Below are 21,709 nucleotides of genomic sequence, written 5' to 3'. Positions count from 1 at the left end.
CAACAGGAAAAAAAAATTACACGCGGAGATTAGAGCAGATGACGTCCACCGTCTCCGTTCATCGGCGAAGTGCACAATGGTCTCTATATTTAGATCCAAGCCTCTCCGCGCGATACTTATAGGCTTTCCATTTTTTTTAATGCGGAGCTCAACTGCCCTGCTGTAACCGAAACGAAGGAGATCTATTTCGATTTGGGGGGGGGGGTGCACACCGTAAACAGAGATTTGGGGAGCCGCGGATTATATATATTATAAATATATTTTAATTTCCCTTTTGAAATCCAAGTCTCCGCTTGCCGTCAACGACCGCGTTTGACACCAGTTCAGCAAAGGGGCGAAGCTTTGCCCGTTAAGTCTTCAACAGTCGTGAACGAAGCGAAAAGAACGGAACTTAAAACGTGAAGTAAATGTTAAAATCGGGAGGGCTTGCTGAAGGCTGCGGCCAGAATTTTAAAGATGCCTCTGCGAGACGATGGCACTTTCCCGGAATGGAGCAAGCGTCGCCTCTCGTCAGTCATAGGCAGATCGGTGGCCCCCTGAATGTGGAGCTTCTCTTCGTCTTTTCCATAAACTCCCATTTTTGCGGAAAGCCAAAATACCAGGCATATCTCCCCAACCAGGAGTTCCGGTTCTACAATTACATCATGGCAGACCCCTCCTCCAAACTTCCTACTGGTTCCTAAGAGAAAGACGACAGAGGCGGCGGCCAATAAGACCGACGATTAATAAAGAGAACAGGACAACTGAGAGAGCGCATGAACTGATCACTTTACCGAGGGAGTCCCGCCCCTCCGACTTGGGCAAACCAATAGCAGTCGCCAGAGGCAGTACCAATCGGGGTTCCAGCTGCTGGAGTGGATGACTCTGAGAATAGGGCGGGCTTGTGAGGGCTGGTAGCCGTTCCATTGGTGGCGCGGTGGGGGTGGAGGGCGAAGGAACGAGAGAGGGAGGGAGGGAGGCGCTCAGCCTCCGGCGCTTCCTCGGCTCCCGTTAGCAGACAGCGCTTAAGCTCGGGCTTGCGAAGGCGGCGGTTCTGCGGCTGTGCGATGTCGGAATTGCGAACAGCGGGACCCGGCCCAGGGATGACGCCTGGCGGACCAGGGACCCCCATAACCACCGGCCCAGGAGGAACCTGCGGACCTGGCCCCGTGACCCCGCTGCCATCGCCGGGGCCAAGTGCCGGAAAAGGTGACGCCGGAGGAGGGACACTGGGCCCTGGGGGACCGGCCCCTGGGGGGGTGACGAACGCTCCAGGGGGGAGCTCTTCTTCCGCTTCCGGGTCAACGAGCTCAACTTCCGGGGCAGCTCGGGAAGGCTGGCTTTTCAAATGGACCAATTACATCAAAGGGTATCAGCGGCGATGGTTCGTTCTGAGCAATGGGCTTCTCAGCTACTACAGGTGAGGCCGAGTCCTCTTCCGCCCGCACAGCCTGGCTCTTCTGCCCCGCTTTCCCTCGTGAGGGCTGTCCGAGCCTTTCTCCCCTCTTGCCCTTCTGCCGCCTCCGCCCCGCAGGCAGGCTCGCCAGCGCCCTGCGTTTTCCTGCCACGTGGCAGGAGGGTATCCAGCACTAGCTACAGCCCCGAGGAGTGTCCGGGGCGGAGCAGGGGTAGGGGGTGGGCAGCTGTGCTTTTCCAGCCGCAATTGGAAGCCAACATCTGGCACCTCTCTGTCGGACACCAGCTAGTTGGGGCTGCTAGTAGTTGGAGTCCAACGACTTCTTGGAAGCCACGGGGGTCCCACTCGTTTGCTTAGCCCAGAGGTTCCCAACCTTTTTGTTGTCATGCCTCGCCTAAGCACCTCTAAAATTCTGACACCCCCCCCCCCCGGTGACATATAATTCTTACTTTACTCAGCAAGTGAACTCTATTCACGCCGAGGAAGCCTAAAAGGCCCTTAACTTGGTTTAAACAAGGTTACAATTGCCCCCCTGTGGGGCCTGGGCCTTACATTGGGGACCACTGGCTTAGCCGAACGCCCTCGCCAAGATGCCCAAATCCCATCCAGTCTGGCCAGTTGTTTGGAGGGACCACCCTTAACATGTTAGAGAAAGTTGTGGGGATTTTGTTGTATCACTTCTTTCCTTTCCGACCCTTTGGAACGAGCTCCCCGTGGAGATTCGTACCCTCTCCACCGTCCAAGCCTTCCGCATAGCCTTGAAGAACTGGCTCGCCCGTCAGGCCTGGGGATAAGGACCGTTACCCCGCCCGAATACTGAATGTATGGTGTTGATTTTATTATATGTTGTCGTCTTAATGTTGTATTCCCCCTCCCTTGGTTTTCTGTGAGCCGCCCTGAGTCCCCTCAGGGAAAAGGGCGGCCTACAAATATTAATAAAACCTATAAAACCTATAAAACCTTCCCCCTCTTTATGTTTCCCCCACCCATTTACAGTACCTTCAACTCACCAGTGTTTTGAGAGGTTTTGGTTTGGTTTTTTTTAAAGTTAAATACATTGGAAATTATTCACTGCAGCTAATGTTAGGAAAAGTTAACTCATATTTAATGGCCTCTGTAAGCAAATTGATAGTTCTTTGCAGAGCTATGGCCTAGATGTGGCTAGATGGTTTCTCCTCACTCCAGAAATCTAAGCGACTGTGTCCAGGCTGCTAATAGAATAATTAACTCTTCTGAGATAGGTGTTGTCAAAGTTAGGAGAGAAATTCATTTTGGTAGCTTAGAAACGTTATTCACAAACTCTCCATGTCACACATTGCAGCTCTTTTGAGGCTGTGGATGTGGCATAACGTACTTTGGACAAAGGCTGATGGAAAGGAAAGGAAACGGATGACGCTGTGCAGGCAAAACAAAAACATTTTCAACCCAGTTTATTTGCAGCTTCTCGCTACCTACAGCCTAGATAATGAAGGAAAGTTTGGCTGACTTCCACAATACTATATCTTCTTTAGAAACCCATTAAGGCATGCTTGTTCACGCATGCATTATGAGATAACAAGTTGAGGACCAAATTGTCTTATAAGTTGGTCTGTTCTTTTGTTGTGGCCTTTTTGATAAATGAGCTTTGTTTTAATTTTTGTACTTTCTGTCTCTGAGTGCTGTTGGAGTTATTTTTGTTAATTTTATTTAAGACTCCCCTTACACACATTATTGGTTTTGGAGGAAATAAACTGCTATAAGGTCCTCCAAGAAGAAGAGCAGTACAGAAAATAAATACATACATGCATACCATTGAGGTGCAGGGATAGAATAAGCTTCTGAATACTCCCCCCTCAACTTCTTTGAAAAGGAGTGGATTAAAAATATAATATCCCAAACTGTTAGATTTTGCTTTTAGAAACAATCCCATTTGAATTGCTTCTCCTTTAAACTCTGGTATATTTGTGTTTAATTTATCTTCAGGACATTCAGAGTGGTGTTTTTTTTTCCTGCTAAGCAAATGCTTACCAGTATTTATTGTCTGTCTCTCTAAACAGCCCATGGTAATTTAGAGTGCTGGGTTGCCTCCCTGCCTGACCCATCTATATGTTTCATATAAATATTAATGTATATCACTGCAGATGAACAACAGTTTTCACTTTCCAATCTTGTGTGCCACTATATAATAAGTTTGTTTTTTCTGTAAATTAAACTATTTACTTTAATGAAGTATATAATCTGCTATTTGAAAGACAGTTGTATCCTCCCAAGTCCTTCAGGTCAGAGGTGGGAGGAATCTAATTTCAGAATACTAAATTTGACTTTGAATCCCTCCTCTCTGCTTCAAGGAATCTGCTCTTCAAGGTCATTTTGATCTCAGAAGCACCAAAAGGAAATGTGTCTATCTGGAGACAGGACAGGACAGGATAAGGATCTAAAGAAACATGATCCTCTCACTCCAGAGGAAAATTTAGACCTGCCATTAGAGGGGAAGCAATCCAGAAAATAGAGGGAGAATTTAAAATCTCTCTCTCTTATTCTGTGCTCTACAGAAATACAAGGAAAAGACATTGGATTTGGTGGAGTGTTTTGATCTTGGCTTTGTTCCTGTACTAAATGGCAAAACAGAAGATTATTGTAATAAATAAAAAGCATTTCTGAAGATAGAGGATTTATTTGTGTATTGATAAATGTTATTCTAGTTTGTTTAAATAATTTGTTTTCCTTTGAAATGGGAGACTAATTTCCCCTTTTGTCCTGAGTTTACCTAGCAGGCTTATTGTTATACAAGAGAAGAGTTGCTACCTGTTGCTATCTTAAAATGCAGAGTAACTACCACTTGAAGTATCTCTTCCACTGAATTATGTGTGATGTTCCATTTGGAACCCAGTCTTGCACATCATCACTTTTATTTGGGGTTTAATGCATAAAGACATTTGAAATAATACATCAGCCTGCTAACTAGACTCATAAATTTACTGATCTGTAAATAATAATATAATGTACTTTTATTAGCTGCCAAGTGGCTAGCAATTCTTTCTCTATTGCCAAGCACAGCACTCTGTTTTAAAAACACTTTATAAAGCAGCTTTGTAGTGTAGATGAAAACCTTCAGAAGAAGTCTGAAATGAAGAGATGGAATCATCTGCCCCTCATCTATTCTTTCATACACATTGAGTTTGTTGTCACTCTGTTGTTGGGCTGTTAATGTGTGATAGTCTTAAGCCAGGCAACTGAAAATTTATTGAGAAAACTCAGAATAGAAATGTGCTTTAAAATAATAGGGGGTTTTGGTGGTGAAATTGGTGGGCACTATTGGTCTTGGAACATTTTTTCTCTTTAAAAATGGCATGGTTTAAAGGAAAACTATTTGATAGAAGCAGATAAGTTAATTCTTATCATTATATGATAAGAATATTGAACTGAATTGTTTCTTTAAAAAAACACAATTATGACTTTATGATCAATACTTGGGGTTATATACAGGGTATGTTAACCATGCTGCATATTGTAAATGCCCTTCTAAATATATTTAAGGTACCATTTTCCAGGAGATGTTAAAACATAAGGGTCTCCTGAGCTCAGTAGCTAATGTGCTGTTTAAAGGGCCTCCAGCTGTCTGAGCTGTGCAACAGGTTCAGTTTTGAGTTATAAATGCTTATGACACTACTAATGAAATAGGAATATTATTCCTTATACATCTCAAGTAGAAATATTTCCATGAGTATAAGCATAACCTGGTTATGGATATTCTAGAAAATTTATAAAGCCTGGCTATATTCAATCTTATTTGTAAATAAATTCACAGGATTCAGTGGGAAATGCTTCTAAATTAATCTGCAGAGAAACAACATAAATCTCTGAGATTTAAATCTGAGTAAATATTTATAGATTTGTGCAGTTAGATTTCACATGAGTGATCTTGCATGGGAAGAGAGGCATCAAAGGAAAACCTAATCTTTAAATTTAAATATGTCATTAGGGTAGAAACAGGCAGTCTTCAATTTATGACCACAATGGAGCCCAACATTTTCATTGCTAAGTGAGACAGTTATTAACAGAGTTGTGCTCTGTTTTACAACCTTTTTGTCCATGATTGTTAAGTGAATCTGGCTTCCCCCATTGTCTTTGCTTGTCAGAAGCCAGTTGGGAAGGTTACAAATTTATTTCTTTTTATTTAATTTGTATCCTATGTTTATTATTTTTACAAACAACTCAAGGCAGGGAACAACACACTCACCTTCTCTTTTCCACACAATAACAACCCAGTGGGGTGGGTTCAGCTGAGAGAATGACTGGCCCAAGGTCACCCAGCTGGCTTTCATGGCTAAAGTGGGACTTGACCTCTCACTCTCCTGGTTTCTAGCCTGGGGCTTTAACCATTGGACCAGGAAAGTGCAACTATGATAAATACATGCCAGTTGCCAAGTGCCTAAATTTAGATCCCTTAACTATAGGGATGCTGCAACGATTGTGTGAAAAATAGTTATAAAAAAATGGTTACAACAGCACTTTTTTTGGTGCTGTTGTAACTTTGAATAGTCACTAAACAAATGGTTTTAAGTTGTATTTGGAATTGTAGATTTAGGTTATACAAACATCTTTATACTTGTATTTTTGATATTCAGCAGATTCTTTCTGTTCCCAAACCAAATTTAGGCTTGCAAGTGGTTCTACTTTTTCATCATTGAACTCCAGTGTGTCTGATTGGGTCGTCTGGTGATTTCATGAAAATAATCATGTAGCTTGGCAGCAGTATGTAATTAACATTAGAGTACCTTCTTCCAGGATTTATTTTTCAGTAAGTTCCTAGTATCCTCATGTAAAATCCTGTTATGTATAGCTTCAGTTATAACCATAACTGAGCCCAGAATTACAGTCACAAATGGAGACATCATGTGACCAGACCCAATTTTTTTGGCATTTTTGTGGTGATCATGAAACAAATCCTGTGACTCTTAAGTAACTCCATTATGCCCAATGGGTGGGGTTTTTTTTTGCCAGAAACTAGAAGTAAACCCTGGGAACTAGTTAAAAAAACCATCGAAAATAGCAGTCACGTGACTGCAGGACAACTGCAAACAACTGTAAAAAAGTAAGCCTGTTGATCATGGGGTGTAGGCAGCTATTGTAACTTCAAAATCAAGGTCGTAAAGATTTTTTTTTTGAGGGGGGGAGTCTGTCATAATTTTGAATGGTCACCATGCCACTGGTTGTAAGTCAAGGACTTCCTGTAGAAAGGAACATGATTAGAAAGTACTAACCTTTAATCGCTTGCTTGTTGACTACAAGCTCTTTATTATTCATAAAGTAACCAGACTCAGGTGGATAAGAAAAGCTGGCAACCAGAGGTCATATTTCTCTGGTGGCCTGAAGTTGCTGAGAAGGAGGCCTGCCTTGTTACTTTCTCTAGACTCGGGATGGGGAGGTAGAAAGCCAGTGGCATTTGTAGGGATACTTGTTGGCAGTTTCTGTGTCCCATCTCAAAGTAGGTTATGCATATTCCAGGCAATGTTGCTCAACTTCTCAGTGGAAAAGAGATGGCTCTGTCTGGTACCAGGTCAATATAAGAGGACTTTGTTCTCTGTTTACGCTGGAGCGGGGAGGAGTTGGATGAATGTCAAAGGTATGTGCGGTTGGTGGAAGCACAGCAACATCTACAGCCAGTTTTGAGAGAATTGAAGGAAGGAAGGAATTGTGGTATGGTTGACAAATGAAGCCTTGCTCACAAATATGGTGGTCTCATTGATGAAACGCTGATTAGCTCTGGAACTTTTGTCAAAGGCTTGGGAACAGTGTGTGTGTGTATATACATAGAGATGGGTGCACATTATATGTTTGACTAGACTTTCCCACACTTAGTCCCTCCTTAGTGTGTTGGATTTCATCTAATTATCAGATAATCCGTTCATATACACATATTTACACACACACACAATACGTAAATGTATTTGTACTTAGGATATGTTACTGATTTCCATTCGAGAGATTACACTTAGATAACATATGCTTAGTCTCAATTTCACTCTTATTATCCTTGGATGCCACAGCAAATACTCATACCCTCTTTCCTTTAGTCTGGAGCTGGGAATTCCCATCCACTCACTCTTCTCCCCCTGCCCCCAGAAATATTTAAAATTTCCTCATTCCTGGGTTTTGTGGCTGATATGCATCACAGTGAACATTTGAAGAGATGTAATCTGCTGGGGTTTTTGTCTTGCTTTGTTTTTTAAGGGAATCCTGGGACAATTTTCTGTGCTAGGAAAGAAGGAAAGACCCTGAGCATTTTTGTGAGTGTTTTATATTGTATGCAAAAAAAGGGGAGAGGACTAAAAGGAAAAAAAATATACTTTCATCCACTAGTAAAAAGATTGTTATAAAGTGTATTCATCTCTCGTTATTGTTATTTAAATGTATTTAACAAAAAATAAAAAATAAAACAAGAATAAAAATCTAAAATTAAGAATATAAGATAGCATTTGCAGTCCCATTTTGACTAATATATCTTCTAGAATAAAATTAATATGTGAAATAACTTGTTTCTAAAAGAGGGTTAACAAGCCATTTTCAGAAGTGGCTGACTATGGGCAAATCCAATGATCTCTTGCACCAAGGCTTGTGCAAAGCTGTCTCTTCCAGCTCTCCGAGGTCTAAAACCTTCTGGAAACAGCAGTTTTATGGTCTCAAGGAGCATCTGTATGAAGTACTTATCAGCATTTTCAGTTTCTCCCTTTTATCCAGGGACGAATTTTGAGGCCCTAATCCTTTGCAAGCTCCTTGTTCTGCCATGGTAATTGCCTCTGCAAAAAGCAAAGGAATCTTAAATCCACCTTTGTTTCCCCTGAAATCAGTTCATATCTAGACCTTCAAAGATGTTTTAACTAAATATCATCATTTTGTGCATTTTGACAAATGATGCTTATGATGGAACTGCTCAAATGGAAGCACAAATAAATCTATACATAAAAGTTTATGTTAAAGTGGGTATGCACACAAAATTCAGTACTGAATTTATAACCTAACTTGCTGCAGTTCAGTAGAAAAAATTGATGCACCTGCATGTGTTCACCTCCACTTAGGCTTTCTTGGAAGTTTAATACTTTGTGAAAACTATTAACGGTAGCTTGTAAATAATTCTGGATTTGAATCTATATAAATCATAATTCCCACTGTTATTTGGCTGCAGTACTTACACCAGGTGTAATGATTGTGCAATTAGCCCAACCTTTCCCAACTTGTTTTCTTCCAGTGAGTTGGGATTACAACTCCCAAAATGGCCAGGGATTATAGCCAGAGAAAGTGTGGCCAGAAATTTTGGAAATCAGAATGCCAAAATTTCTGGAAAACACCATTTTGAGAAAGGCTGCATTAGACGAGATGAGATGCTTCATTCTGGTTGAATAATTTTGGAGGTACTGAGCAGCACACTACTGAAATTTGGGGATGTAGCTAGTATGATCAAAGATATGAAGTGCCTACTAACACATTATTTCTAGGCAGTACCAGTTCACACTGTCTGGAAGGGTGTGATGTGACTCATTGTTTTTCTGTGGACAAATATATCTGTGGAAGAGTGTTTTCTTTTCCTTTTTCTTTTTGAGTAAGAGATACTTGAACTAGGTGAATACAAGTCATATTAATATCATATAATTACTGTCTTTAGGATTACTGTCCAGGAATGTATTAAACAAATATAATCATGTTTGTCCATGAGAGAGAAAATTTCAAAATGTACAACTAGTCAATACCTTTCTTAAAACTATGAAACAAAAGAGAATTGTTCTCCATTTCACTTGATAGCTAGAGAGTCTACATTACTTTAAATTGGAATTGTTGCTGCCATATGTTCATAAAATTTAAACCAGATTTTATTCCCACCTGCGCATTTGAAAAATGTAAGTAGTATTGATCAACTTCACAAAACAGTTGCTGTACAAATAATTAATTGGAGGAGTGCTTAAAAAATCAGAGAGCCAGATGTACATAGGGAGGGAAAGAAATATGGCTGGTGTTAACATTATCATGCTTAATAATTGGAAGCTCAAAGTAATTCCACTTTCCTTCTAATCATATAATTTAAACTGTGTCTATTCATATGCAAAACTGCTTTAGGATTCTGCTCCTACTCTGGTCTCATTGCTTTATGTACTAGAAGTCCATTTTTTATTGACAGCTCATTTATTTAGTTCTATTGAACATCACACCTGGTAGCTATTCTTAAGCAATTTATAATCACTGAAATCCCTAGACTTCTTCCTTCTTGTGGGAACAGTAGCAGATTACTTACTGCCCCAGGGCATCAGGTAGCCTAGCCCAGTGATGGCGAACCTATGACACGCGTGTCAGTGCTGACACGCGTAGCCATTTGGGGTGACACGCACAGGATTCATCCCTAAGGTGACCAGACGTTCCGCTGTTGGGACGCGATGCATCTGTAGCGGAGGAGCGGGATCCCGAGGGAGGCTGTTGCAGAAGGGCGAAATCTGAGATTTCTTCGCTTCTGCGGCAGGATAACATTTGTTCTTTAGAGGAAGGGGGGGGGGAGAGACCACTACAGTTGCATTTCTTTTCTTGCTGGGGATTTAGAAGTCTTATGTTCACTTTTATTCCCGGGGAAAAAAACAAACCCGAGCCTCCGCCGTTGTCCAACCCTCGCATTTCCTGGCAAGAAATCCATCCCCCATTATGACGAGGTACGCCGGCTTTCGATTGGTAAGGCATCCTCGGCATCCCCCGGGTGATCTCCGGGCCCCCGGCTTCCCCATCTCTCCTATGGGGAGACGTGCATCATAATGTTGTAAGCTGCCCGGAGTTACCTGTGTGTGAGGTGGGCTGCCCTATGCATTTGCGTTTGTGTGCTGGAGAGAGAGTGAAAAAGAGAGGGAGAATTATATTAATTAGAAGCGGCGGTGGCGGACGTCGGCAGCGACTGTAACGACTGCTCGGGTGAGGTGCGGAGGAAGAACGGAAGGTCCCTCCCGCCCGCGACGACGGCTCCAGCCATGGATGACCAGGCTGGCCCCAACAACAACAACGCACTGCTCTTGCCGCCACCTCTGGATGGGAAGCAACCACGCCTGTGCAGCCCCTGTGCTGAGGTGGGAAGCGAGTCGGCAAGGCGTGGTTGCTTCCCACCCGGAGGTGGCGGCAATAAAGCACAGAAACCGCTTTGGTCGCATTGACCGATGATCTCTGGATGGCCAGAGATGGAGGCTATGCGTCCATCCTGGTTCTCCTTGACCTCTCAGCGGCTTTCGATACCATCGACCATGGTATCCTTCTGCGACGACTGCGGGAGGTGGGAGTGGGAGGCACTGTTTTACGGTGGTTCTCCTCCTACCTCTCGGACAGGTCGCAGTCGGTGTTGGTCGGGGGGCAGAGATCGTCCCTGAGGCCCCTAACATGTGGGGTGCCGCAGGGCTCGGTCTTATCCCCCCTACTATTTAACATATACATGAAACCGCTGGGCGAGATCATTCGGAGGCACGGGATAAAATACCACCAATATGCGGACGATACGCAGCTGTATCTGTCCTCCCCGTGCCAACTCAATGAAGCGGTGGACGTGATGAACCAGGGTCTAGAGGCCGTTAAGAACTGGATGAGCGCTAACAAACTGGTACTCAACCCGGACAAGACCGATTGGCTGTTGTGCTTCCCTCCCAATAATTTGGCTAATGTACCAACGCTTAGGCTGGGGGGTCAAATTTTATACCCCTCAGATAGGGTCCGCAACTTAGGAGTCCTCCTGGACCCACAGCTGACCTTTGACCACCAGCTGTCAGCTGTGACCAGGGGGGCATTTGCCCAGGTTCGCCTGGTCCGCCAGTTGCGGCCCTACCTAGATCGGGAGGCTCTCACAACAGTCACTCGAGCCCTTGTGATCTCTAGGCTGGAATACTGCAATGGGCTCTACATGGGGTTGCCCTTGAAGTGCATCCGGCGACTACAGCTAGTCCAGAATGCAGCCGCGCGAGTGATAGTGGGCGCACCGCGGTTCGCCCACGTTACACCCGTCCTCCGCGAGCTGCACTGGCTACCTGTTGGTCTCCGGGTGCGCTTCAGGGTACTGATGACCACCTTTAAAGCACTCCATGGTAGTGGATCTGGGTACTTGAGAGACCGCCTTCTGCCGATCACCTCCCTACGACCAATTAGATCGCACAGACTGGGCCTCCTCCGAATCCCATCTGCCAGTCAATGCCGACTGGCGACTACACGGAGGAGAGCCTTTTCTGTTGCAGCTCCGACCCTGTGGAACGATCTCCCCGTTGAGATCCGTACCGTCACCACCATCCAGACCTTCCGCGCAGCCCTCAAGATCTGGCTCTCCCAGCAGGCCTGGGGATAGGTTCCCAATTCACCCGCCCGAGTGTTTGATTGCTGAACGAAAGTTGTGTTTTTACTATTTTTCTCTGTTCACATTTTGTTTTGTTTTTTTGACATTGCACCCCCCTCCCTTGTGGTTGTAAGCCGCCCTGAGTCCCCTCAGGGAAAAGGGCGGCCTATAAATCCCAATAAACTCAAACTCAAACTCAAGAGCAGCGCGTTGTTGTTGTTGTTGAAGAAGACGCCGGGGCCAGCCTGCTCGTCCATGGCTGGAGCCGTCGTCGCGGGCGGGAGGGACCTTCTGTTCTTCCTCCACACCTTGCCCGCGCGGTCGTTACAGTCACTGCTGACGTCCGCCACCGCTGCTTCCCTCGTCCGTCTCGATTGCTGGAAGCAGTAACAAACGGCGCGTCTGCTCCGCTGTCAGCGCCTTGACAGCCACCCCAGCCGGCGGCTACCGGGCCTTGCTGGAGTCAATTGCAAAACCACGTTCAGCGCTTTGAGGACCTGAGGCATCTTGGGAAATGCAGTTCCCTATCGGAAAGAATGGAGTAGCTGCGAATTTGTAACAACAGAAGATAATAACTTGGTGCTTCGCAGGTTACGAAAATCTCAAGTTTGATTTGCACACTGTTTTTTAAAAGTTAGATAAAGAAATTATGCTGTGAAAGCGACTAGAAAGCCGCCCCTCCCCTTCCTGTGTGCGAGAAAGGGAAGGAGAGGAAGGAAGGAGGGAGGGGGAAAGGAAAAGAAGAAGGGAGGGGGGAGAAGATGGAAGGAGAAAAGATGGATGGAAGGAGAAAGAATGGGAGGAGAAGGAGGAAGATGGAAGAAAAAAAGAAGAAAAAGAAGAAGGGAGGGAGAAAAGAGGGAAGGAGGTAGGAAGAAAAGGGGAAGAGAGGGAAAGAGCAGAAAGACAAAGAGGATGAAGTTGATAGGCAAGAGGAAAGAGGAAGGAAGGAAAAAAGAAAAAGGGAGGGAGAGAGGAAAGAAGAAAAGATGGAACTAGAAAGGAAAGAAGGGAGGGAGGGAGGAAAGGGGAAGACAGGGAAAGAGCAGAAAGACAGAGAAGGTGAAGGTAGATAGGCAGAAGGAAGGAAGAAGGAAGAAATAGGGAAGGAAGGAAGGAGGAAGGAACAGAAGCGAAGAGGAAGAGAGAAATGGAAAGAGCAGAAAGACAGAGAAGGTAGATAGGCAAAAGAAATGAAGCTGAAAGAATGGAAGGAGGAAGGAAGAGGAAAGGAGGAAGGGAGTGAGTGAGGAAAGAAGAGAGGATGGAAGGAGAAAGGAAGGAAGAGAGGGAAAGAGCAGAAGACAGATAAGGTGAAGGTAGATAAGCAAGAGGAATGAAGGAAGAAGTGAGGAGTCTCGAGGAGGGGGAAAACATTTAGTGACCAGAGTTACAATGGCATTGAAAAAAATGACTGATGAACAAAGAAGTTACTAAGCAGGTATGTTAAATAATTTGTTTTTGGTTTATTAAATACAATTATATTGCAATTATATATTTTTGTAGTTTAAACTATAAATTGCGCAAAATTATGTTTTTGTCGAAGTGACACACAACGCGAGTTATGCTCGATTTTTTGCCGATTTTTGACACACCACGCCAAAAAGGTTGCCCATCACTGGCCTAGCCTCTGCCCTCTCGTCTCATCCCCTCATCTCTCCCTCCCCTGTATTCCATAGAACCGCATCCCATTGATCGCAGAATTGAAATAGAAATGAATTTTTTAAAAAAACCTATAAAGTAAGCCTAAAATAAGTTTTATATATATGAAATAACTGGGGTTCTGTTGGTGCCATGGAGTGACTTTTTCAATGAGAGCATCAATTAATTGAGTATGGAGGGAGATGAATTTCCATGATCTCCTCTTGTCTTGCAGCCTCTCACCATCATCCTACCCAGCTAGTCTTGTTGATTTGGTGACTTTCAGAACAGAAGGGGAGGATAATGTGTTGTGACTACAGAATGGATGGGCATGAAATTGTCTCCCTCACCTTTCTCGTCAGCAGAAATATCTTCCAGATCGCAGAGCCTTCCATTAGTTGAGTGACATCAATTAGATACAGCCTAATGATGTTTCTAGCTTGCTGTTAATGTGAAGTGCTGGTCACATTTTCCCAGAAGGAAACTTAAGCTAGCTTTTCCTCTCTCTCTCTTTGGTTTCAGACTAAACTGCTGATACTTTTACTGTTTCATTCTCCTGTGCTCTCTATGTGCCTTTCCCACAGATCCAAAGCAGAGATGCGACACACCTGCCGTGGAACCATCAACTTGGCCACAGCAAACATCACTGTGGAGGACTCCTGTAATTTCATTATTTCCAACGGAGGGGCACAGACCTACCACTTGAAGGCTAGCTCAGAGGTTGAGCGGCAGCGCTGGGTCACAGCTCTGGAGCTGGCCAAAGCAAAAGCAGTTAAAATGCTGGCAGAATCAGGTAAAAGACAAGTTAAGAGCAACAGAAATAGAGCAGGATGCGGAGGAGGGGCAGGAATATTAAAAGGCTTATTGTGGAGGAAACATGCAAGAGAAGTAATGTGAAAAACAGGGCAATGAGTAGGCCTAAACTTGCATGAACTATCACTCTTGCCAATGGAAAGTAACTGAGATTGATCAAACCCTTTTCATCCTACTCCATTATTTTTAATATCTAATCTCTCCTATGGTTTCAAGGATGGGTAGTTGGATGCATAGATAAATATATCATGTATACCTTGTATATGGCTGTCATGTATATAGTGTCTATATGTGACCAAGAATTAAAATATTTGTAGATAGTATCTCCCATTTTATTCTCAGCTATGAATTATGAATGTTATTCCAATTTGTCCTGTTCAGGCTTGCAGCTCCCTGAAGCAAGAATTTCTACCAAACACCAAATGTTTATCATTCAGTTAAATTGCTCGATGCCCTCTGGATTGTGTGTAGGGCATACTGAGGCCATTGGCCACATTGAATTATTATGAATATAAAATTATACTTCTCAAAATTGAGGTTTCTATTTTTAAGCATAAGATTTCCCAGGACCAGTTAGACTTATTTTCTATGGATACCATTGAATTGACTCTTTGGTTCATGTAATGCCTTGAATCCTTTATACCTGATTAGGTAAAATACCCAAACGTCAGTATCAAATGGTTACTCCAGTATAGAAGAAAACTTTGTGATTAAGAAGTTGTGGTTTAGACCCTCAGTTCCTTATATGATTATGCTAGATATAAATGTTGCTATTTCCGAAAATACTTTTATTCCTTTCTTGATATGTGCTGGGTGCATTCTTTGCTGACTTGCCTTTAGTTTTGTAATTTTGTACTTAATTACTGTTAGTGAAAGGGAAAACACATGAAAAAATGTGCCACTAGCTCCTGTATGGTGTCCCCCCACCCCCCATTTCCATGGAGTATTAAAAATTTGGCTCTGAAAGCTAACAAGGTATTTGGCAGATTTTCCTGGAACAACATTTTCAGTGCTTTCAAAGCAAAATGCCATCTGCCTAGTAATATCTTTTCAGTTCGCTTTGAAGGTTGCCAATGTTAGCTTTACTTTAAAATTCTGTTGAATTTTCAGTCCACTATTTATTTTTCCATGTAGTCTAAGGTAAAGGCAATAATAGGACCATTAATTGTACAGATTATTGTACTTAATTTAAAAATGTAGTAGATTGCAAGCCAGAATTCCTCGACCTAGCAAATTCTTCTGACCATTACCTTGGGTTAGAGAGTAATATACAGTATTTGAAATCTTGCCAAACACAGTACTGTACTATTGATTTTCATGCTGTGTCTGTGTTTTACTTTTAAATATTTGTGCTCACAGTTCACTGTCATTCTGGTTTGTGACTCACTGTTTGTGGAGAAGGATGAAAAAGAGTGATGCAACTTTTTTAAAAAAAAGATCGGGGTGTGTTTGCTTTTTAAAGAAGAGCTTAAGAAAAACAATCAAAGGTCCAACTAATCCACCCTTCTGTCTTTGAACAGACTCTGGCCATATACTCTTGAAGTCCTAACTAGCGCACAGAAGGAACATACTTTATGTCCAGAATTTGACATTCAAAGGTGTTTCTATAATCGAGGTTCCTTGTCCCCTTTGCAGCGTAGAGCTTCCTGATCCTCTGCTTTTTGAACACTTTTGTCTTTATGGTTGCTACCTTTGTGTTATTGTTTTACTGGTCTGTCATTGCTTCTTATTTTTATCATTCGTGCCGAGAATTGCTTTGCTTGTTTATTGAGGGTATAGACATTATTTTGCTTACGTGGGGAAGGTATATTTTTCCCTATCATATTAAGTATCTGTACAGAGGTGGTTGGAGAGTTTGTTCACTTTTCTTATGTGACCACCTCCACGTGTTCTTGTAAAGGCAGTGGCCAGATGTGCAGATGTGTCTGGTTTAGAAATAGGCTCCTGTGGTACTACATTTCCAGCTTATTCCTCACAGATGAGTCAGGTGATGAAGAATCTGTATCCCAAACTGACAAGACAGAACTACAGAATACTTTGCGCACCCTCTCCAGCAAGGTGGAGGATCTCAGCACATGTAACGATCTGATTGCCAAACATGGAACAGCTCTTCAGCGCTCGCTCAGTGAACTGGAGACTCTGAAGTTACCTGCTGAGAGCAATGAGAAGATCAAACAAATCAACGAACGTGCCACGCTCTTCCGCATCACTTCCAATGCCATGATTAATGTAAGTGGGGTTTTGTGTGTGTGTGTGTGTGTAATTGCCTATGCAGCGATGCGAAAATCATCAAATGTGCTCTAGCTCAAATAAATGCTCTGGCTAGTTAATAATATTATATTCAGGTTAGAGCATCACAGTGGCATTTACTTTTCTTTTTATTGCTCATATGGGTTTTTAGTTGCCTCGACTTTGGGTGGATTGGTAAAATGCCTTTAGCTGGGGAGTGGTGTACACACAATACCTGTTTGTTTTGAATACCCTGTAATAGCCATATGCTTGCTGTTCAGTGTGGTGCCACCGCATGGCTAGTTGAAAATGGCATTAAAATCAAATTCCAATCAGAAGAAAAATCGGGTTTTCAGATACTGGGAAGAAACAGAAGAGATGAGTAAACTAATATGGGGAAAAGGATCTTCGGAAAAATTACGATAAGACTTCATTAGGGTTCACGGCACAATTGCACTCTTTTTTTCCTGGTTGTTGCCATCAGATGAGGGCATGAAAATAGAAGGCGGATGGGGAGGTTAAGAAATGGCAGAGTCAGCAGAATCTTGGAGAGGCTTGGCTTCACTGAACAGTGGGATACATTTCTGGGCAGGGTTCAACATGCAGCAAGCTCCCTTATCTTAAAGGAAATATAAATAACAAGTTAAGCTAAACAAACCCCCATTAATGTCTGAAAAGCAGCTTTATGGTTCCAGTTCAGTTGGTAACCTTAGTACTCTTTAGCGCTGTTCTAACTCTTTAAGAAACTACCTTGAGAAAAACATTTGTGCAAAGGAGATGTATTTAAAAATGGGAGGTTGAATAATACGCCTGTAAAACCAGCATTCTAATTTATATATCTGAATAAAGGAATCTTATTATTTAAAAAAATCTTAAATAGCTGAGTTCTCTTCTTCCTGATCAAATAAATACAATCTTTGGTATTATTTTTAGTCACTAGAAATTGCCATAATTAAATCTTCTAGGCTAATCTCCTGTTGTTGCATAGTAGCGAGATAAAAAAATCTTACCCACTTGCATAATTATTTACTTTTCTGATTAAGAAGATAACAATTACAATAGTGATGAATACACCATTGGAAATGCCAAATGACTAGCTTAGGGATAGGTCAGTATGGAAAAAATTGTTAAAGAGCTGACAACAACTTGATGGCACATAATTAGTTGTAATCAGCCTGTGATTTCATTGCGGAGATCAGAGGCTTCCCCTACCCTCATCTTCTAGGCAGATGGACTGAGTGATATGCATATCACTTCTGAAAGGCTATTCATAGCCCATTATGGAATTCCTTGTTGCCTGTGGCTACCAAGTGTGTTGGACTGGAATTCTGATCTTTGAAGAAAGAGTGACATCACAATATTCTTACAATGTGTGTTTTCACTTCAAAACGGTTTTATGCATCAAAATGAAAAATAGCCCTTTAGGAATGTTGTAGTTGGCCTCAGAGATGCAGAAAAATCTCAAAGTGGATTCAAAATGTGAAGATAAAAAGGTGAGAAGGGTCCTGGTATATGTTTAGAGCAATATATCTTGGAAGCTATATTTTTCTTTTCACAAAAATTAATAAGGCATCCATACATGCTTGTATTGAGATTTTTAAACATGAGTGCTGCTGGGTCACTCATCCAGAGTCCTGTTGCTGTAGTAGTCAGATTTCTGTGAGAAGCCTGAAAGCAAGACATGAGCTCAGTAGATCTTAATTTCCTCACCCCCATCCTTCCGCTCCACCTGGAATGATGAAGCTTACTGCCTCATTATTTGTTTGTTTGTCTATATCCCGCCTTTATTGTTTTTATAAATAACTCAAGGGGAAGCAAACATACCTAATATGCCTCCTTCCTATTTTCCCTACAACAACAACCACCCTGAGAAATGTGTTGAGCTGAGAGAGAACGATTGTCCCAGAATCTGAATTTAATTTCTATGGTGGGATTAAAACTCACAATCTCCCAGTTTCTAGTTTAGTGCCTTAACTACTAGATTAAACTAGTCTAGGTAATGTATAGCTATCATACATCAACCTAAAAGGAGCATGGTGGCTTATGAGGTTAGGGCGCTGGGCTGATGTTCAGCAGGGTCATGTTCAAGACCCAATTGCTGCTGCAGGACTAGCTGAGCTCCAATCAATGCTCCAGCTCCTCTCAACCTAGCAGTTTGAAAGCAGGCCACAAATGGATAGATGGGTACCACTTTGGTGGGCAACTTAACAGGGATATAAAAAGAGCCCCCAACTGGGCATCTCCCAGGTCATAGTGGTGTCACCATTCAATCCTTTCAACCCAGAAGTCCTTTGATGCTCCTGTCATGAAGGTAGTAGCATATATCAACCTTTTAAGAACCAAGTTCTCTGGCTTTGTCTAATTCTGTTTTAAATCTACTTTATTTGTCATCACTAGTTTTTATGGTAGTGAATTTCATCGTTTAAATTTATACTGTATGAAGAAATGCTTCTTTTATCTGTCTTGAATTACTCATGACTCAATTTCATCACATGATTTTAGTATCATGGATGTGTGAGAAATACCGTTTCTATCCTTTTTCTCCATACCAAGCATAACTGTATACAACTTTATTATAGACTCTGAATATTTAAAATTGTATACATTGGCAACTCCGTTCTCAAATATCCAGAATACTTTTTTTCAAATAGATAAATGCTCCACTGTTTTTTAAAGAAACTTTTTTAAATCTAGGTATTTCACATTCAGGAGTACTAAAATTAAAATACTTTTCTAATTTGCATGATAAAAATTGTCTGTTCAAGTTTCTGAATGTAACACATTATCTGGCGGGTTCTCCTTACTCTTTATATGTCTGTCCTTTTCTGTCAATGTTAGTCTTCATGATCTTGTGATTTATGATCTTGGAGCCATATGAAATATTTTCATTGGAATTTTGGTAACCAAATGATTCTAGCTGTGCCTATTTGAGTGTAACTGTTCAAGTATTTTTGGAATTCTTTGGGAATTTATTGAATACCTATTGGGTCCAATAAATTCTAATGGACAGAAGTAAGCTCTTATATAGTTAGTGTTGTCCTAACAAGAGGTCATTGTTGGCAGTGTAGTAATAACAGGCAATCTAGTATAGTTTAACCTGGGATGGCTCTATTATGAAGCAGAAAAAATGACTTCTTTCAGGTAAACATCCTTTAGAGGAGGCAGATTAGTGTAAAAAGGAATTAATGCCAGAATAGCATGGCAAGATTTCATATAGTTTTCACCTTAGGAAGATGATATTGAAAGCAGCATAATGATTTTAACCATATCTTCTTCCATTCAGGCTTGTCGAGACTTCCTAATGCTGGCCCAGACACACAGTAAGAAATGGCAGAAATCTCTACAGTATGAGCGTGACCAGCGTATCCGGTTGGAGGAGACCCTAGAACAGCTGGCTAAGCAACACAATCACCTGGAAAGAGCTTTCCGTGGAGCTACAGTCCTACCCGCCAATGCACCTGGCAACATGGATTCCTCGAAAGGTAAAAGCCAAACTCTTCTTCCAACCCGTCTCTTGTCATTTATCTTCCGCTGAAGTTCTAGAATCCCAGATAATTAAATTCATAAAAAATGATGTTGATATGTAATTTTCTACAGATCAGTGTTGCTCGTCAAAGGGTGATATGAGCGATGAAGATGATGATAATGAGTTCTTCGATGCTCCCGAGATCATCACCATGCCCGAAAGCATGGGACACAAGTGAGTGATCTCCTGTTCCAGCCCTTCAGCCTTTGGCTTTTTGCCAGATCCATGGAAGTATTTCCCTTATCCCCTGACCCTCGTCATAGCGAGCAACCAGAACCCTGTGAACAAAATGCAGTGCATAAAGCAGGTTCCCCATCTTCCTTAAATACCTTTGTGTGTGAGAGAGAAAGGCAATGCAGGTAGCCCTCCACCTATGGCCACAATTGAGCCCAAAATTTATGTCACTAAGTGTGAAATGTGTTAAGTGAGTTTTGCCTCATTTTACGACTTTTCTTGCCACATTTGATAAGTGAATCAGTGCAGTTGTTAAATTAGTAACACAGTTGTTATGTGAATCTGGCTTCCCCATTGACTTTGCTTGTCAGAATGTTGCAAAAGGTGACCACATGATTCTGGGACACTGCAACGGTCATAAATGTGAGTCGGTTGTCAAGTATCCGAATGTAAATCACATGACCATGGGGATGCTGCAACGGTTACAAGGGAAAAATAGTCATAAGCAATTTTTTTAGTGCCGTTGTAACTTCAAACAGTCACTAACCGAACTGTTGTAAGCCAAGGATTATCTGTCTTGCTCTTTCATTATTGAGCTCTTAAAATGTGGGAGGAAAGAGGATGAACAAAATATGTATGTCAGCTTAGACCAATCTGATACTCTTTAGAAATACTGGACATCCAAACCCATAATTCTCAGTGTGTCTTTTCCGTAAGGGAACAATAACATTTGGTCCAAGAAATGTAGTAAGGGCAGCTGATGGTAGAAGAATACGGTAGAATCATGATGAATTTGCTTTTAAATGCAGATATTCACAATTGCGCCCAACATGTCTATTGTTAAATGAGACATTTGTTAAGTGAATTTTGCCCCATTTTACAACCTTTCTTGCCAGAGTTATTAAGTGAATCATTGCAATTGTTACTTTAGTAACATGGTTGTTAAGTGAATCTGGCTTCCTCATTGACTTTGCCTGTCAGAAGATCTCAAAACATGACCACAGGACACTGCAAGAGTCAAATATGAGCCAGTTGCCAGGCGGTTGAATTTTGATCACGTGACCATGGGGATACTGCAATGGTTGTAAGTGGGGAAAATGCTGATAAATCACTTTTTTTCAGTGACATTGTAACTTTGAACTGTCACTTAACAGATTGTTGTAAGTCAAGGATTACCTGTATCTTCCTGCTAGTACATCATATCTATTAATGGCCTGGTCTAACCCATGTCTATTACTGTTATCAGCTGCTTTTTGACATGTGAAGGATTGAGATTATTTGTGGTTTTGCAGTGTCCATGTTAATACTTTTGAATGTAGAAACAAACTGGTAGCCATTACAGTTTCTTAAGATAGTTGTAACATTTTAGTATCACTTTATGTCATTAGCACTTGACATTTCAATTCTATAATATCTGAAATTTCTGAAACATGTTAAAATCACCTAGGCATGACTATGCAAGTTCCTGAGATGCCAAGAATATCTGTGAGCTGTATCTTTCTCTAGGGCAGCCATTTTGAACCAGGCTAACTTATTGATCTCCACTACAGACTTAAAGTTTAAGCTCAATCTTTTTCATAGATTCATCTCTGACTTCATTGGATAGAAGATG

General features: G+C 42.0%; 1 protein-coding gene across 2 annotated transcripts in view; it reads left to right on the top strand.

The window, feature by feature from the left end:
* The first annotated feature begins 937 nt into the window (after positions 1-937).
* Positions 938-21,709, top strand: part of OSBP (oxysterol binding protein) — a 30,711-nt gene continuing 9,939 nt past the window's right edge. For both annotated transcript variants that reach the window (XM_087714480.1, XM_087714487.1), the window contains exons 1-5: positions 938-1,399; positions 13,940-14,148; positions 16,147-16,397; positions 19,681-19,879; positions 19,995-20,097. In XM_087714480.1, coding sequence (XP_087570606.1) covers positions 1,047-1,399; positions 13,940-14,148; positions 16,147-16,397; positions 19,681-19,879; positions 19,995-20,097 — 1,115 coding nt within the window. In that variant the 5' untranslated portion in view covers positions 938-1,046. The remainder of the gene's footprint in view (positions 1,400-13,939; positions 14,149-16,146; positions 16,398-19,680; positions 19,880-19,994; positions 20,098-21,709) is intronic.

The sequence above is a fragment of the Thamnophis sirtalis genome, unplaced genomic scaffold (genome assembly GCF_051295495.1).
Source record: "Thamnophis sirtalis isolate CommonGarterSnake01/CBP01778 unplaced genomic scaffold, rThaSir2_p1.2 scaffold_1, whole genome shotgun sequence".
NCBI classification, from domain to species: domain Eukaryota; kingdom Metazoa; phylum Chordata; class Lepidosauria; order Squamata; family Natricidae; genus Thamnophis; species Thamnophis sirtalis.
This window is presented reverse-complemented; position numbering and strand designations above follow the sequence as displayed.